General features: G+C 42.1%; 1 protein-coding gene across 3 annotated transcripts in view; it reads left to right on the top strand.

Annotated features, from left to right (window-relative positions):
- The window catches only part of RUNX2 (RUNX family transcription factor 2), a 345,580-nt gene that overhangs the window by 153,888 nt on the left and 172,361 nt on the right, over window positions 1–19,331 (top strand). For all 3 annotated transcript variants that reach the window (XM_029596079.1, XM_029596078.1, XM_029596077.1), the window contains exons 3-4: window positions 14,086–14,345; window positions 19,039–19,195. In XM_029596079.1, the coding sequence (XP_029451939.1) occupies window positions 14,086–14,345; window positions 19,039–19,195 (417 nt within the window). The remainder of the gene's footprint in view (window positions 1–14,085; window positions 14,346–19,038; window positions 19,196–19,331) is intronic.

The raw sequence follows: 19,331 nt of genomic DNA, 5'->3' as shown, positions 1-19,331 counted from the left end.
CCCAAAACCGGGCGGATTTAGGCGAGCAGGGCCCTGCGCGCCGGGAAGCCTATTTTAAATAGGCCTCCCGGCGCGCGCAGAGCCCCGGGACTCGCGTAAGTCCCGGGGTTCTCGGAGGGGGGCGTGTCGGGGGCGTGTCGGGGGGCGGGCCCGGTCGTCGCGGCGTTCCGGGGGCGTGTCGGCAGCGTTTTGGGGGCGGGTACGGGGGCGTGGCTACGGCCCGGGGGCGTGGCCGCGCCCTCCGTACCCGCCCCCAGGTCGCGGCCCGGCGCGCAGCAGGCCCGCGGGGATTTACGTCTCCCTCCGGGAGGCGTAAATCCCCCGACAAAGGTAAGGGGGGGGTGTAGACAGGGCCGGGTGGGTGGGTTAGGTAGGGGAAGGGAGGGTAAGGTGAGGGGAGGGCAAAGGAAAGTTCCCTCCGAGGCCGCTCCGATTTCGGAGCGGCCTTGGAGGGAACGGGGGGAGGCAGCGCGGCTCGGCGCGCGCAGGCTATACAAAATCGATAGCCTTGCGCGCGCCGATCCAGGATTTTAGTGGATACGCGCGGCTCCGCGCGTATCTACTAAAATCCAGCGTACTTTTGCTTGAGTCTGATGCGCAAGCAAAAGTAGGCTGATCGCGCTTCTTTTAAAATCTACCCCAAAGTGTACAGAAAAACAGAAAATACTGCTTTCTTGTATTTTCTCCAACTTAATTTCGTGGCGATATTAAGTCGGAGGAACCAAAAGGACCAGAATGTTAAAAAAATTTTTTTTTAAAAGTGTACCAGCAGTCAGGTTAGGAAAAGGGACGCACAATTATCGAGCATCCATTTTCCTAACCCATGGCTGTGCACAGATTAGGAAAATGAATACTCATAAATTTGAGCATCTATTTTCCTAACCCGCTGACAGGTGCCCGCTGCCAAGGAGGCGCTAGGAGCATACATTTGTCCCTAGTGCCTCCTTGGCAGTGTGACCCTTCATTTAAATATTCGATCGCACGCCCAGAAGAGGTGGCTGGATGCGCGTTAGGAAAGCATGCACTCAAAACTGAGCACCTGTTTTCTGCAAAGATTTATTGCATCCGTCTCTTTGTGACTAGCTATGCTCTCTTTATCGGTTTAGCTGATATTAAGGTATCATCTCCAGCTTGTTTGTTGACCTGCATTTCTGCACATCTGAGTAGACTAACATGGCAACCACAGTACTGGAGTCAGAATCTAGAAGTAATTCTATGTGGGTGGCAGAAGTTTTGTTTTCTTTGGTGACCACTCCTTCTTTCAGGCACAGCTAGACAGTGAATATCCTCTGTGTAGTACCTTGGTGTTTGAACTATTTCAGACAACATTTTGCAACCTTATCCTTCCCCTATTTACCTCTATTTAGGAGGTTTCAATGGGGCTTTATGTACTTATGTGTATATACAAATATAAATTCACATGAACAAATATCTGATGGAAGGACTAAAATCTCCTCTGCAGATGAATTTGCTTGATCTTGCATCTGAACTTTGCTAGTAAGCCAGACCAGCTAAGCGCTATTAGTAGGATGCAAACTGCATTCTCGCAATTGTATCACATTTGCAGTAAATTCTATTCAGGCAAAATGAATGGAGTATTATTTTCTTACATGTTAAACAAGAAAAACAGCATATATTTTGCTATTTCTGAAATGCACAATATGAATTCCAAGCAGTTTTTCATGGAAGGAATTTGGTGAAAATGAGAAAGGAGATTACTTTCTGAGAGCACACAAAAGAAATTATATCTATTGTATGCTTCACATTCTTTTCTGCCTATAAACTGAGGTGGCTCCCAAACCTATCCTACTGACCCCACAGCTAGTCAGATTTACAAGATATCCACAATGAATATGCCTGAGGCAAATTTGCCTATATCAGATCCATAATGTATGGAGATATATCTCAGGTGTATTCACTGTGGATGTCCTGAAACCCCAACTGGCTGTGGGATCACTAGGACAGGTTTGGGACCATGGTATGTTGCAAATATAGTACTCTGTGGTGACCTGAACTTGCAGCTGTCACTTATTATTGACCCACAAGACGTTCTCACTGTTTTGCAGTAGTGCAGTCTTTTAGTGACTGAATTAGTCTTGGAGAAAACTGGATTAATTGCAGTTTTATACAATACCATTTATGGGATCAAGATGAAGATGCTGTGTTACAAAGAAATTGTAGTGCATGACCCTTCAAAACCATCAAGCATTCTTCCAATGAGATCCTTAAGTTTTCTTTGCATTTATAGAGAAGAGACCCTCCATGATCTTAAAAATTCATTTACTATAATTATCTTGCTGTAAATTATTTGCATTATGCTATTAATGATGAATCATAAAACTGATTCTCTAGAAATTTGTGGAAAATGTTTTTGGTTTGGCAGCTTTGCTGAGCATGGTAGCTCAATAGATCTTCAGTTGCCTCTACTGTTCTGCTTCCACCCCTTCCCTATCACAGAGGTGATGAGTAGTATTGTGCAATGTGCATAAGTACATTACATAAGAAGTACCATGCTGGGTCAGACCAAGGTACATCAAGCCCAGCATTTTTACTCCAACAGTGGCCAGTCTGGATAAACACTGGCTTTCCTAAATCCACCTGGCTAATAAACTGTTTATGGACTTTTCCTTCTGATGAGATTGCTAACTGGGAAACCTGAAACATTATGTACAATTATCTGAGGAGAAAGTGAAGATCACTATTAAGAAAACAATTTATCTTGATTTATACTGAAAAAACATCCTCTGATATTATTTGCAGTTGTATTGCTAATTTGGGGTGGTTGGTTTCTCATTTGAAAGGCTAGTGTCTAAAATTTGGTTGTTGACATTTTGAAAGGGGGGGAGGAAAGTTTCTCTGCTTTTTGGACATCCCTCAGTGGTCGGTTGTGTAATACTATGGTGAGCCAGAAGCAAAAAGACATCGAAATGGAAATTTAATTTAAAGGCATTTGTAGGCCAATTGGTCAAATAAGATTCAATCATATTCTGTTGTGCTTGTTGTAGTTATTATAGTGACATATTGGTGACAGTAGTATTTGTATGCCAGGGGTGACCAACTGCAGTTCTCAGGAGAAAAAAACAGGCCTGATTTTCAGGATATCCTTAGTAAATATTCATGAGAAAGATTTGCATACAAGGAGGCAGTTCATGTAAATCTATCTCTTGCATATTCATTATAGACGGCCTGAAAACCAGCCCTGTTTTTGGTTAAGACCTGAGTTGGCCACCCCTGTTGAATGCTATAACATTGGAGAAAGGTAGGAGTATCTGGGAATGAAGATGTGTGGGAGAATGCTACAATGTCTTCCTAAATTGGCCTAAAGCATAACTCTTCTCTCTGGAATGAGAATTTCCCTGATGGTGTAAGTCAGAAATTACTTCGATCCTTTGTACAAGCATAAAATAGTTATGGACATTTAAAGTAAAAAATGAATAACTTACTACACTCTCAAGTAGATTTTAAAAGCGTTGCTCTTGCAAAAACAGCCACAATCGCGAGTATGCGGGCTGCGTGCGAGCAACACGAATTTTAAGAAGCTGCGAGGTATGCGCCTACATACCCATGCGAGCATCAAGTATAAGGGGGTGGAAAAGGGGAGGTGAATGGGCAGGGCACGGGCATTCTGGGGCGGGGCGGGGCTAAGATTTTCACGCGTAACTCCAAGTTTTAAAAAAGCTGACCATGGCGCGCATCCGCGTGTTATCCACGTAAGTTTACTGCAGGTCCTGATGAGGAGCAAGTCTAGAAATCTCGAGTTTTAGGGCTGTCAGCACAGCGTGAAGGTTTGGAGTCAAGTGTGTGTGTATGTGTGTGTGTGTGTGTGGGGGGGGCGGGGGTGTTACAGGATGAAGAACCAGAGGGGTCTTGAAGACCTCAATACCAACTGGACAAACGGGTGGACTAATTGGAAAAACTGTTTTTTCCCCTTGCGCGAGCATATTTTAAAATCCACCTGCATACGTGTGTAAAAGCTGTTAAAATCCTAGAGAAAATACACGTGGGACTCTTACTCGAGTCGTCTCTTAAGATTATGTGCACACATATGTGAGGCAGGGGGATTTTAAATGATACACACATACTTGCGCACATGATATAAAATTGCAGCATATTCCCGCTCGCATGCCAATGCGCGCACTTATGGGCACATGCACGTTCCTTTTAAAATTACCCAGAAAGGGATAAATATATCTGATTAAGACCAAAATTAACTGCTGATTGATTCAATGGATGAGTATCTCCAAGCAGTGACCTAAGCTTCATCTATTACAAGAGACTGTCTATTCTCAGATGAACAGGAACTGTTACTTCTCGGACTGAAGATAAAAGGAATTTAATTTTGCAGTAATATTAGAAGTAAAAGTATTTAACAAAGCTAGTTGTAAGTGATATCTTTTTATTCAACTAACTTAATATAGTTGTGACTAGCTTTTAGTAGTTATGCTTCCTCCATCAAGTCGATGCAGAACCTGATGAAAGAAACATAACTTTGGAAAGCTAATAAATGTATCATGTTAGTCCACTAAAAAAGGTCTCACCTACAAGTTGTTTGTTGATCTTTATGTTCTATCTACCCACGTGTATTAGCATAGCACCCACACTAGTTTAATCAAAAAATAATATTGTCTACTGTTAAAAAGTTCGGGAACAAATTTTGCAAGATTCTGTTAGCATGGGCAATGAATGTAATTGATGGCAAAGGTATGAGGTAAAGGAGGAACATGGGAAGACACCTCAGAAAGAACCATTGTTTGTGGGGTAAAGTTTCAGAGACTCTGATGCTAAAGAACCTACTTTTTTGACATGAATAGGGGCCCAATGTAATAATTGCACTGAGCAGTGCACAAAGTTTTACTCCCATTTGTGCACCCATTTTTTGCGTGCAAACTTTACTCCCGATGCAGCATGGAGTTCTGCGCACAAAGAATGTGTGTGCAGAATGGTATGCACTGCTTAGTGCCCATGCATGAAAATCCCAATCAAATTGAGGCCTTAATTATTACCTCTCCACTCTCATCCCCACCCACTACCCTAGTACAGAGAGGTGCACTGGCTTAATTCCTGTGTTGTAACACTGAAAATTTTACTCCTGGTCTGAGGTGGAGTAAAGTTTCAAGTGTTAGTGTTAATCTAAGGGCAAAAACAAGAGTTCTGGCATCGGGACCTTTAATCAATATTTTATGTGCAGAAAACATGATTTGTATACAAAATGCATGTTTTCTGCAGTTAAAACATGATTTATGTGAACAAAAAAGGATGGTTTCCTGCAAGAAAACATTTGTGCCTCTAAGGATTATAGATTGAGAATCAGGCAGTTCATTTACAGAGCCCGCTATTGCCTCCCTGCAGTAATAATGGACAGACAAGAAGACAGCACCTGTGAAAACTCAAGGTTGAGATTAAGCAAGTCTTAGTTTTCTGGTGTGCAGGAATGTTAAAGCTAAGGAGGCTCACAATCAGGCCGATTCAGTACGGTGCACTCAGGCCGAGCGCACCGTTAGTCCCCATTTGGACGCGCATTTTCCACGCGCTATTACTACCCCTTATAGAGTAAGGGGTAATAGCGGTGGAAAACGCGCGTCCAACACCCCCCCCCCCCGAAACTAATAGCGCCTTCAACATGCAAATGCACGATACAGAAAGTAAAGTGCACGATACAGAAAGTAAAATGTGCAGCCAAGCCGCACATTTTACTCTCAGAAATTAACGCCTGCCCAAAGGCAGGCGTTAATTTCGGCCGGCACCGGGAAAGTGTACAGAAAAGCAGAAAAAAACTGCTTTTCTGTACACCCTCTGACTTAATATCATAGCGATATTAAGTCGGGAGCCCCAAAAATTAAAAAAAAATTAAAAATCTTAAAAAAAAAAAATCTGCCCACGGGTTGGAAAACAGACTTTGCCGGCATCCGTTTTCCGAACCCGTGGCTGTCAGTGGGTTCGACAACCGATGCCGGTAAAATTAAGCGCCAGCTGTCAAACCCGCTGTCAGCCGCCGCTTCTGCCAATAAGGAGGCGCTAGGGACATGCTAGGATCCCTAGCGCCTTCTTTTTACTGCGGGCCCTCATTTGCATAGAGAATCACACACCCAGGAGAGTGGCCTGGGCGTGCGTCGGGAGAGCGGGCGCTCGCCTCAGAGCGCTGGCTCTCCCGCGCATTTTACTGAATCGGCCCGAATATGCATTAAGAGGTAACACAAGAGTTTGGAAATTACTCTGTCATACAATACTAAAACCAGAGGAATGTATAACTGAGGTATACCGTATCTTTCTCACTGTTGTCCCCGCTTCCCCCTTCAGCTCCATCTTCCCTAAATTTACCAATAAAGACACCTTTTCATTCTTCAGAAATACACCTTTTGTTGAACAGATAAAAATGGCCACAGCCTTAACAACTTAAAAATAACATTCTGTAAACATAACAAAGACAAGTTCATAACAACGATAACTTGTAGAAAAATATAAATCTATGCCCCCCCCCCCCACCGGCACCATCTATAAAATAGTTAATTACAAAGCCCAATTACTGCTGATACCTAGGTAAGGCGGCTACCCTCCAACTTTCCTCTCTGTGAAAGTTGCATGCCAGCTGCATTCCACTTCATGAATGCTGCTCAGATGGGCACGGAGATTGCCCCCCCGGCCGCCCTTGCAGCATTGTAAGGCAACCTTTCTATGGCCTGTGTAACATCTTCAATCATTTCACCCGAAACTCCTTTAGGCCTTCCTAAATCACCACTACCATGGTCTGGAGACCACGTATTTACTCCTGTATGGCCTGCCCCCCCCAGTCCATTTTTCCAATGGGCTGATGAAAGCAGCCAACCAATGGCATCACTGAACCCAGGTGCCCCTTTTTCACGGGCACCAGAGCCCCCCTGTACGGTGAATCTTCCCCTGAATGTTTGTCAGGGCATTTGCCCTGACAAACCAGTAGAGACCAGTTGCCCCAGCAGTGGGGCAGTATATATATATATATATATAGATCTTCACTAGGCTTTGCTAAAATGACTTGAAAATCACATTAGGACATGGTATATATAAAGGCATGAGTCAGAAATCAACTGCATTGTAAAAAGGTATAGATGAAGTTTGAGTAGGGCATGTCAGGTACATGTAAACAAAAGGAAGCCAGGGAGTTTATCAGCTTAAGGGGGGGGGGGGGGGGGGTGCAGACAATGGTGTCTACAGAGCACTGATGAACAAAAGGGTTCAAACAAAAAGTAGTTAACAATTACTTGTGAGGTAATAAAGCTAGAGCCAAGAGGCCTATATTCTAGCAAGCAGTCCATTTATGGTATGCTAACTGTTGTTGGAGACACAGGAGGATAGAATGATAAAAGATCAGGAATTAATTTTCATGCAATAGGGAAAACCAGTAAGCTTGTGAACTTTAATGCAAACTTGCATTTGATATTTTTCAGCTTTTGGGGGAGATCAATTCATTCTAATCAGCTACTTTGAGGACACAATTAAATTCTGCTTTCAGTCTAATGGAGGAAAGCAATAAAGTTGTACAGATGGTTAATCATTATTCAGCTTATTATTGGTACTAAGTAAATACAGAATTATAGGTATAAAAAGGGAGGTGGAGGAATCATGTGCCTACCTATACATATGTATATAATGCACATATTCCTACTTAGTTACCATAATCAACCTACAAGGATTTAATCAGTCTTTTTCAAAGATAGGGCTGCAAGTTAGCTACAGTGGGGGATGGGGAACAAAGCAATCGTTTTCAATGTCAAGCACAAGCGTAGCTGAGCTCAAGCTGAGGACCTTTTTCTGCTGTACACAATAGTAAGCTGCATCCTAAATGTTAGGTAAACAAAGGTATATAAATTCCCTTCCCCACACTCCAGCATGTCCCTACAGTTGCTACAAGAAATGGGATAGGCATGTTTTAGAATAACTGCATTTTACAGCAAAATGTTATGTGCCGACACGTTTCCAATTGTCTTATCATAGGTTACTGACATCTGAGGCAGAGGGGTGAGCCAGGAGGATCCCATCATGGTTATGGGATCTGGGATTCCTGGAGTAGTAACATCAAGGAAAGCAGAAAGTTTATGAAAGGGCTACTGGGAAGTCTAGAAAAATGTTCAATTATTTGGCTACACATAGGGTATCATAACCACCCAAGAAGGTGGGTCCCATCACTGTTTTAACCACTGGGCTATATTGCCACTCCCAGAAAGCTAGGAGAAGTTTCAATAACTTGACCATATTTACCTTTGAAATATCAGAAAGCAAAGGTGCTGTGGGGGGATATGAGGGTCCAGAATGTTAATACCCAGGCTAAAAAAAAAAAAATTAGGATTGCATCACAGACAAGTTGAGGGGGGAGGGTAAGTGGATGGAGAGTTAGCAAATGGTCATTATGAAATAAGGTGGTGTTGCAGGTGACTAAAACCAACTGTTATAAACAGTGAATACTGATACTAACTTTCACATTTATTCTTTTAAAACAAAAGCTACAGGGTCAGTGGAAGAGACATAGGTAGCTAAGAATTAACATCAGGGTCAGTGGAAGAGACATAGGTAGCTAAGAATTAACATCAGTAGATCCACTGATCTTATCAGCAGAAGGGACAAAGTTTTAACAATTGTTTACACAGGTTATGAAGTGAACTGGGGAGAGCACTGAGATGGAGAAATATAGAAAATACATTTACCCAGATCATGGTAGGAGTCATCTGGTTCTTTAAGGTATTTAAGGTTAGTGAGGCAATGCCAGAAACCAGGAACACAACTTGTGGCACAGTGCTAGCAGAAGGGGATGTGATAGTGGTGAACAATTATATTAAAGTATTGTTAAGACACTTCAGGTTAGTCTAATATATTACCCCCACCTTTCAAAATAAAATCAAAGTGGTTTACAATAAAATACAAAATTAAAGTCCAATAAGATACATAACTTTAATATAACATAAGTATAATGATAAAATTCATACATAAGCAGATGAAAGTTTATAAAAGTGCAAGCCTAAAAAAAAAGACAATTTTAAAAAGCTGGATGAAACCATGTTCAATTTATCAGGCAAATTAGGCTTGTTTAAAAAACAAGTCTTTATTGCTTTTTGAAAGACACATAACAGAATATGATAAAGAAAATAATGGAAAGATGGAAGAAGTGCTTAAGGTAACTAAGGACTGGAACGGGCCCATAACAACAAGCATCCTGGGGAAAAGGATGGAGGTCCTGCTTAGGATAGCATGGGATAGCTACGAGGCCAGGTTATTTGGGGCAGCAATCCTAGTCATGCTCTTTGGGCATGTAGAGTCAGTGAGATTGTGCCCAAAATATGGTCTACAATTCATGGTCCGGCGCTAGCAGAAGGGGATGTGTGTTTGGGGAAGACCAGATAGAGATGTAGCTGCAACAATCCAAAACAGAGAGAAAGGAAGGAGGATGCCCAGTAATATTATGATGGGCATGAGACATGCTCTGTTTGGTTGGTGGAGGACTACAGTCAACTGAGGCCACCGGGGAGGGTCCATTCTTTAAACACAAGGATGAGACACTTTGAGCTTCCAGTTCCAAAGTGTGATGTCAAGATGCCTTGAGACAGTGGACAAGAACCCCAAGGGATATGGAACACTCTATTCTGGGATTGAGGCTGAATCACTGGCCAAAGAATTGAGTATAGAGGATAGACAGTTACAACAACCTGAACGCTGGAAATCAGAAATATTCAAAAACTATGTGAAAGGTGAGCTGTACTGGCAATGCATATTTTTTATCTTATATTAATTATCTTATTGTGACAAAGCAAATGGCAGCTTGTGAACCGTGGCAAAAAAGTGGTGAGGCTTGTAGGCCACTCTTTTATTCATTAGGCCAGAAAGAGAGTCAGTGAGATCAGGTGGCAAAGCACTGGGCTTACCTCAAGAAAAGGTGATTGTAAAATGGATAGGGCAGAGAGATATGAAATGGGACTGGCGGATTCTCAGTCTCTGGCAGGTGGCCAGGGTACACTCTAAGTCTGATATTGACATCGTACATTTGGGGGGGGGGGGGGGGGGGGGTAATGGTTTGGTATCGCAAAAAGGAATCAACTTGATAACAATAAAAAGAGACAACACGCTGATTAGAGTGAAATAGCAAGGTGTGATTACTGTCTGGTCCTAATATCATTCCTAGAAGAGTATGGAAAGGAGCCAAGAACAAAAAAAAAAAGTATTTGAAAAAAGCAGGAAAAAGTGAACAAAGAAGGGAGCAAGAATGAAAGGGAGTTGTGTCCCTTAACAGGCACAGATTTGGACATTTTCAATTTAGATATTCAGACAGCAATTGAAGCTTGCATGGAATCCTAGAAAAAGGTGGTGGTGGGGAGGGATATGTGTGTCAAACTCTAGCAAGGGGTTACTGGTCCCTTTTGTGGTGACAGCTCACCAGTCAAAAAAAAGGGAAGACGATAAAATGGGAGGCACTCAGGTGCCATTAGGTAGGGGGCAGCATTGCTAGTGGTGGGTATTAGTGTTAAGTCTATTTCAAATGCGCTCAAGTAGGTAAGTACAATACAAAACAAGAATAAATAACTCAGGCCGGGATCTGGCTGGGCCCGGGTGATGTAGTGAAATAATAAAAATAATAAATGATAGGGACAGGGCGTCACGGCTATTCCTGGGAACATCTTGCACAGTGGGGCTCAATGAGGGGCAAAGAGGCAGATAAAATAATAAATTAAATCGATGACAAATTGATAACAAATGAAATGTCTCCTTGGCGGTGAGCAGTGCATTGACATAGGCTTTGGGGTTTTTGGTTAGGTAACTAGTTTATTTAAATCTGTGGCCTCTATGTTCCCACTGTTTTGGTTATGTTGCAAGATTAGAGTTAATGGGTTAGGTTATGTTGGAATGAATAAAATTGGATTTGCAACAAGTTATTACTGGGGGGAGAGGGTTTGGAGTGGAGAAGACGAGTGGTGCGGCATGCCTGTGTTATGTAAAAAGATGGGTTTGAAAGTAGGAGCCAAGGAGATCTTCTAAAGGTCAGGACCTCTGATTGTCTCTAAGCACTGCTGGGCCACTATTTAATTCTTTACCTTGCATGGCGAACATTCTGTAGACCTGTTTTTCTTATATTATCTTTAAAAAAGTGCTCATTGTTTCAGAAAAATATTTCCTACTATTTTATCCTCCTTAAATCCCAAATTAATAATTTAAGGATTAACACCATGTCAAAATAAATAATAAAATGCCAGAGGGAACATTTGACATATCTCAACCCCCCCTCACCACCCAAAAAGTAAACAAAAATAAAATGGAAAGCAAGCCACTGTTGGGAAAAGTTGAGCCGCCTTATTCTAAACTTTAATCTACCTTGAGATTTATTTTCTTGTGTCTTATTCGAGCCAAACCGCACCAACGCGATGCAAAACTACCGGTTTAAAAATCTCTCTCTCTCTTCCCTCCCGTCTCCGCCTGCTTCGGCACTAGCTGAGCGAGAGCTCTCCCCTGTGACGGAAAAGTTCATTTTTTGTTTTATTTTTTAATTCAGACTGGAGACGGATTCCCTCCGCCTCTGTCCCCACACAGACACGCAGCCTTCCATCAGATAAGCGAAGCAAGCAAGCAAAAGAGGGGAAATGAGTCACGCCAGCTTTCTCAACGGGCAGCTTCTCGTCAGTTTCGTTAGCCGCGCGCATTTTCTGTGAGAAAATGTGTGCAGGCGAACGGAAAAGCTGTGTGTGTGTGTGTGTGCGTTTAATACCGGTTTAGTTAGCACATTGCGGTGTCTCCTCCCGCGTTCCTCAAGCAAAGAGATTTGCGCGCGCACAAACCACACGCTACAAGTCTCTTTTTTTCATTCGCTCTTGCTCTGTGCTAATCTGTAGCAGGAGAAGGCCACTCAGGTCTTTTTTTTATTTTTTTTAAGATAGACAGGCGCCTGTTTTCAGGCTGCTCTCCTGCCAGAAAGAGTTTTCAAAGCGCTCTATAAAAATCAAGCGGGACAGCTTCCGCCCTCCTTCCCCGCTGGCATCGCTCCCTCCCTCCCCCGCAGTCAGGCACCAGAAGCTGGAAGCTGGAGTGTTGAAGTAAAACAAGGCAAGAAGGGTTTTGATAGGTCGCTGTCTGCAGGGGAGGCGTTTGGCCACACTTTTACTATTGGGTACCTAAATTGTTTTAATAAGAGCTGCCCCTTTTTTTTTTTTTTTGGAGCTACAGAAAACAACTAGACTCCTTACCTTGCCTGATCTGAGGGGGGCTTTATAGATTTCATTCATTCAAGGAAATGGTTTAGACTCGAGGATCCACCTGAATGCGTTTTAGAAATTTTGGCAGCTGACGTTTTTTTCTCGCAGACTGGACTTACAGACTGTAACTTTAAAAAAAAAAAAAAAAAGGCAGAAACAATAACAAAATCCAGAGAAGAGAAAACCTGCAGAACTAAGCGGTTTTTTTTTTTTTTTAATCATTTGCCCTCTGTTGGTGAGAGACTTAAGAAGACTTTTTTATTTTTATGGAACGCACATTGTTTTATTTATTTTGAACGCAAGATCTGATGACTGGTTTTAGACACCACGTGTTTCAGAGGCTCATCAGCATAATGATCGGCTCGCAGCACACTGACTGTATATATATATATAAACCACAAAAACTTAATCATTAGACATCTCAGCCTCCAAAGAAAAAAACCACAGTTTAGGACACAAACTGCGGCTTTTCAGCTCCTTTATCCTCCGACCACAACTTTTTTTTTTTTTGGGACCAGGAAACTTTTTAACCCTTGTAGACAAAATAGGGCTTTTTAATTTCTTTTTTTTTTCCATCTTTAGCTTTTTTTTTTTTTTAGGTAGTTGATCCGTAGGAATGCTTGAATGCCGAACTTTCTTTTCAACCATTTGTTTCTGGGGATAAAAGTGGTTGCAATTTCTATATGTTTTCAGTAGGGGCAATGAGTTAAATGAGGGGTTGGTTTTGGGTTTTTTTTTTTTTTTTTTTGCTTTTATTCTCCACTTGTCACCGTGTTTTGTTCAGCTCTTTTTTTTTTCGGAAGCAAAAATAAAAAAACAACCATATCATCAGACCGAGAGCATTAATGCACTTTTAGAAGAAAAAAAAAAATCTTCCGAGAAAACCAGACTAGAGTTCCTATTATTGCTATTTCCTCTGCGCTGAAATCCATCTCTGCAAGTTAACGAGCAAGCAACAACTACAACTTGAAGAAAATCAGCTGCCAAGAGAGGCGCACAAACAGACAGAGAAATACTTATACGTGAAGTCAACTCTCCCTCTCTAGATAAAATTATATATATATATATATATATATATAAAAATCGACTTGTGGGCAGCGATAGTGTGAAAACCCAGCCAAAAAAAAAAAGGACCCTAAAAGAAAAGAGATTGGCGGGTGCTACCGTGAGAGCCCGGGGATGCAGCTCGTCTCTGGCCCTTCCTCCCGCCGTTCCTCGAGCTGCTGACTGACTGTCTGAGCTGCACCGCCGCAGGTTGAAGAGCTCTCCCCGCCTCCGGCAACGCGGTGGAAGAGTCGAGGGGAAGGCTGCGGCGTCTCGCGCTGGCCGGTTAGAGGACCCGGTTCCGGAGACGCAAGAGAAGAGAATCCCCCCTCCTCCCCCCTTTCCCTCACCGAGCCCGGGACACGCGCGTGCACACGCGCAGAGCAGAGGCGGCGAGGGAAGCGCTGTGAGCCGGGGACCCGCTCTGCCCTGCTCTCCTCCGCCGCCGCTGCAGCTGCAGCCCTGAGCCCCAGCGGCTCCTCGTCCGACCTGCCTCCCGCCTCCTGCTGCTGCCTCCTCTCGCCAAAGCCGCAGAAATCAAACTCTCCGTGACTCTTGTGTCAGCGCCGACCGGGACCTCAAACCAAAACCTGAAACTTTTATTTACCGCCACACTTCAAAAACAAAAACCTCAAACTATTTTTTTCTTCTTCATTTTTTTGGGGGGGTCGTTTTGCTGCACTTGATTTTTCTTTTCTCCCCTTCTGACTTGTTTTAATTTTTTTTTTTTTTGTAGGTGCCTTCCTTTGCCCCACACCCTTGGTCCCCGTCCCCCTCCCCCCCCCCAGTGGCCCCCCCTTTTGCTAACTTGTGGCTGTTGTGATGCGTATTCCCGTAGATCCGAGCACCAGCCGGAGGTTCAGCCCTCCCTCCAGCAGCCTGCAGCCCGTAGCCGGGAAGATGAGCGACGTGAGCCCGGTGGCGGTTCAGCAGGAGGCGGCGGCGGTGCCCAGGCTGCGCCCCCACGATAACCGCACCATGGTGGAGATCATCGCCGATCACCCGGCTGAGCTGGTCCGGACCGACAGCCCCAACTTCCTGTGCTCGGTGCTGCCCTCGCACTGGCGCTGCAACAAGACCCTGCCCGTGGCCTTCAAGGTAAGAGAGACTGAGATCTGTCCTGATCCCCCCCCCCCCCCCAGGCTGAGGTTCTGTCTGTCTGTCTGTCTGTCTGTGCGTGCAGCCGCCTCCCGTGCGCACTCTCTCTCTCTCTCGATCTGACTGCCTGCCCATCTTGTGCATACTCTTAGCTGCCCGTAACCTCTCTACTTGGATTCTGGCTCGCTTTTTCTCGCTCTTGTTTACAAATCTTACTCATCTAACTCACCAGGTATAAATACTCTTGCCTGCTGTCTCTTCGCAGAGTTAAACTTAAATACAGACACGCTGACTTTTTTTTTTCTTAACGCACACTGGGAAATTTAAATAGCCGTGGCTAATAATGACAATTAAATAGATCTGCAATATTATTCGGTCCCCCCCCCCCCACCTCTCTTATTTTAGTAACAGTAGCTGAAGATATGAGGCTACACCCGGCTGGTGCGGGGCTGGGTCGGAGACGTGCTGCTGGATGGACCAGGTGTCGGTGGCACCTCGCCGATTCCCTCCCGGGGTTGAGCTAACCCTCTCCTCCCACCCCCCTCCTTCTCACCCCGGTCCTTTGGGGGTTCGCTTTCCTTCTGGCCAGAGCTGCTCCCAGGGCACAGCACGCCCTCAGTAACCGGGGAGCACCGTCGGAGGGGCACATAAGTGGACCGACAACCGTTGCACAACTGGAAGGGTGAAAGGAGAGGCGCTATCTGAGGTAGTCCCTAAAGTGACCAAATGTTTCCCAAAGTACTCCGCTTTCTCCTGTTGACAAGGGTTCTTTGATGGTGACTGATTTCACTCCAAGGCTTAGATATAGTAGTGGAAGTGATTCATTTTCATGAGCTCGAGCTAGCCTCCATTTCTCATCCCTCCCGGGGATCCAGATTGGGGGATAGCTGTATCAGTCCCTGGAGAGCTCCCCATCTTCCTCAGGGAGTTTTGAATGGCGCCTTATTGCTGTGGCTGTGTTTTGGATAGGTTTATTTTTTTTTGCCGTGTCCCCGTGCTTTGCCGATCTTGACCGGTCTCCTGTCACATCCTCTCCCTGGGAGAGTGACCTGAAGCCTGCGGCTCCTGTCAGTCCGCCCTCCCCTTCTGTTTAAACTTGCGCCGATTCTCGATGTTAACCCAATGGAAAGCTTTCTGCGTCCAGACTAACTAAACTCTCTTCTAATTGTAAATCTGATCAGTTTAAATTGAATTACAGTCATGGAGTTACAACCTTCAGATTTTCCCTTCTTTCCCTAGCCCAATTATTGCAAAGAAAATGTTTGCGAAATAAAGGCCCAAAGCATATGGAGACTTGAGAAATAACAATTGCCATTATGCTGACCTAAAAATGAAAATCCCCACACCCTTTTAGGCAATTATAGCTTAAACTTTTAACATTTAAAAAAAAAACTTCAGTTTTCCAAAAGTTTTATTAATATCCCTCAATCAGATTGCAGGACTATGGCCTCCTTCCCAATCTAATTTTCTTAATTCATTTTTGGACCAGATTAATGCTGCATGGGATGAATAAATGCAAAAATCCAGAAAGCAGATTCTCTGTGAGATCAATAAATAAAAATAATTCTGTCAGCCCTGAGGCTAGAGGGTGTCTGCCGCTGGTATTTCTGCCTCCCCCTTTACAGTTACTGTAACCCATCCCTCAAGAAATCCTTCTCACAGTTCTTTAAACATTCATAAATGCCAAACTCCAAACTGCCAGACTACTTCTCCTCCATACTACAGCAATCTTACTGTCTTCCTTTTTATTTTTAATGCCAGTTTCTCTCCTGTCCCTTGTATCTACTTTTAAATGTCAGTTGTTGAAGCACTGCAGGAAGTAAGACTTACTCATCACTTCTCATTACATTTGAAATATTTTTTTTTTGGTGCAAGTGACAAAATAATAAAGAACGTTAATGTTAACGTATTCTAGCATTAATTTTAATGCAGTGAATTTGTAATGTTTTGAATATTGATAAGGACATAAGTGCCATTAGTAGAAAACTTTTTTTTCCCTTAAAGTGTTTTCTTGTATTGGTATGCAAGGCAGAATGTGGTAGCAGCATATCTGTGTAATCAAATATTTTCACCTTTTGGAAACTGTTGAACCTTAACATACAATCCATCTGACATGATTAAAACCATTTGTTTTACTACTGATGACAGACTTTATACCTCACTTCAGTGTAAGGCCATTAAAATGATAGATTTTATTTTTTCCTTTACGATTATGCATTTATTTTGCATATTTGCAACAGTGAGGAAGTAACATGAACAGGAACCGAAAGTAAAAGACTGCTATCTCAACGGGTATAAATCGAAGTGATGACATCACTATTGATCAAAATCTTTCTGCATCAGACTAAATAGATAATTGAATATGAATTTTTAAAAATGGAAAAGAACCGTAACTTGATTCCATGGTTATGCTGTCATTGCCCGGAACGGCATAGAAAATCACAACCTGAGAGCATTATTTTCTCTGAAGATTTTTTTTTTCTAGTGAGAATTTCTAGTACAATAATAAACATGATAAGTAGAAAACCGTGTTATATAATTCTACTTTAATTTTTAAACCATAAAAACATAACAACCTGAAAAACATCCGCTATAGTAAAGAGAAATCACGCAGCAAGTCAGTGCTAAGTCTAATGCATTATCTCAATTTTAAACCATTTCACAAATGGAAACATAAACATTACATATTGTGCTTTAATATTCTGATAAATGGATGCATCAAAACATATATTAAGTATGTATAATAAAAAGGTAATTTGCTGTTGGAGGATGTAACAACAATGAATACTTTAATTTTTTAATATAGATCTGTTATTGGATAAGACAATGTTGAGCGGATTAGCTTTGACTATTTGTGCATATATTTTGCAGTCATTACCTAAATATCCCCAGACGGTTTGTAACTGTTGGCTGATGTGCGGAGTGAAATTTTTTTTAAATGATGCTGTATATATGAGCTTAAAGGGGCAATATAAAAATAACCAAGCTCTCAGTTTAACGCTGTAAGAGCTGATATAAAAGAACCCTTGCTAAAGTTATATACCTTTCAAATGGATGCACATTTATTCTACCAAGCTGAGGTGTATGTGGAGACATGATTCATTTTAAAAGAATGTCTTTTAAGGAATACCTGTCAAAGATGAACATTTTGATAGATGGACAATGCCACATGAAATCTCTAACGCCACTAACTTTGTAGTAACATTTAAGCAATGAACTTTATTGATAGCATAATTGTACTATTTTGGATTTAGTATGAATGCAGATCTTTGATATCTAGAAGTTTTATTTACAAAAAAATGTTAGTAGAACAATAAACATTGATAAGGTAATTCTTTCCAGCTTCAGTGACTGAACCAAAACCTAATGCAGTGAAACATATTGTTATACTTATAGAATTATAGTCAATTTTATGAAAACATACACTAGTATTCTGCCCTCTAACTGAAAGAACGATATAAAGAAGTTATATTCTGTACCTTTCTGTAACATTTTATTTTTTTTGTTGCACAAATCATCTCAGAATAAGTCTCAGTCGAATAAATTCAGGGAGTTTTTCACTCCATATTTCTAGTGTTTGATAGCTCTTTGAGATGACTTCTAGAACCTGTTTCTTTTTATTTAGTATTCTCTTGAGAAAAGGCACCATCACGGTTTAAAAAGCCGTATTCAGTTCATCAACATTATTACAGCACAGACTGAGAAAACAGCAGACCTATGAGAAGAGCTGCTAAAGGAACAGGATTCCATTAAGAAAGGATACATCCTTTTTTTAAGCAAACTACTATATAGGTAGAGGCACACTGCAACAGTGTGAATTGAATAGCTGATAAAAACAGAAAATAGATGAAAAGACAGTTAATATTTGCCATTTTTATGCATACACCAGACACAAAATCCTATGGTCTTCAGTGATGAAAAGTTTTTTTTAATTGTAATTGTGTTATTTTGAGTGTCTGTGTGTGTCTCTTAGAGCAGTGTTTTCCAACCCTCTCCTGGAGGCACACTTAGCCAGTTGGGTTTTCAGGATTGCCACAATAAATATGCATAAGATTGATTTGCATACCCTGGGTCTTCAATGTATGCAAATCTGTCTCATGCATATTCATTATGGATGTTTTGAAAACCTGACTGGTTAGGTGTGCCTCCAGGAGAAGGTTGGGAAAACACAGTGCTAGAGTATTCCTTTTTTGTTTTTTTTACTGTATTATGGAAAAATATTGGGTTATTATCTGTCCAACATGTTTCCATTATTATGTTCTAGCTAGAAAACTAGGAAACCAAGAAAAAAAAATCAATAATTCAAACTTGTGCTTTCAAGTTGCTCACTGGTGACAGAATAGCAAACCTTCTCGGTGCCCTTTGGTGGATACAAAATATTTATTCTAGACAACAAAATCAAAAGTCTAATATATCTGAAAAAGGGTAATAACAGTCAACATGGATGAAACAGAAAACAAAGGAATGGCCTTTTAGACAGTGTATGAAAATATTAAGATTAAACAGCATGTGAAGTGTATTCTATGTGAATCTTTACTGGTTTTGTCAGCGTGGAAAGGTTTCATGAATAATTTACCTTTACCTTTTCAATGGATTGTAATCTGTAATACAGTGAAACACATCTGCAGAGAACAGAACACTTTGGTTGCCTGCCTGTTTGACAGATACTTGTCTTTTTTAACATTTTCCAAAGGTGGTGGCCCTGGGAGAGGTACCGGATGGAACTGTGGTCACTGTCATGGCTGGCAATGATGAAAACTATTCTGCAGAACTCAGAAATGCCTCTGCTGTCATGAAAAATCAAGTTGCAAGGTTCAACGATCTGAGATTTGTGGGCAGAAGTGGAAGAGGTAGGCCATTAGCATCTGAAGACACAGGAAACGGTCTCACAATGAAATGCTGATGAGTTTGCAAATAAATCACCAGCTTTTCATTTACAGAGACAACTCCTGTTTTTATTAGCAAACTGCACTAGTTCTACAAAGC

Source organism: Rhinatrema bivittatum, chromosome 3 (assembly GCF_901001135.1).
Source record: "Rhinatrema bivittatum chromosome 3, aRhiBiv1.1, whole genome shotgun sequence".
Taxonomy (NCBI): Eukaryota; Metazoa; Chordata; class Amphibia; order Gymnophiona; family Rhinatrematidae; genus Rhinatrema; species Rhinatrema bivittatum.
Note: the sequence above shows the minus strand (reverse complement) of the source record. Positions and strands in the feature narration are given on the sequence as shown.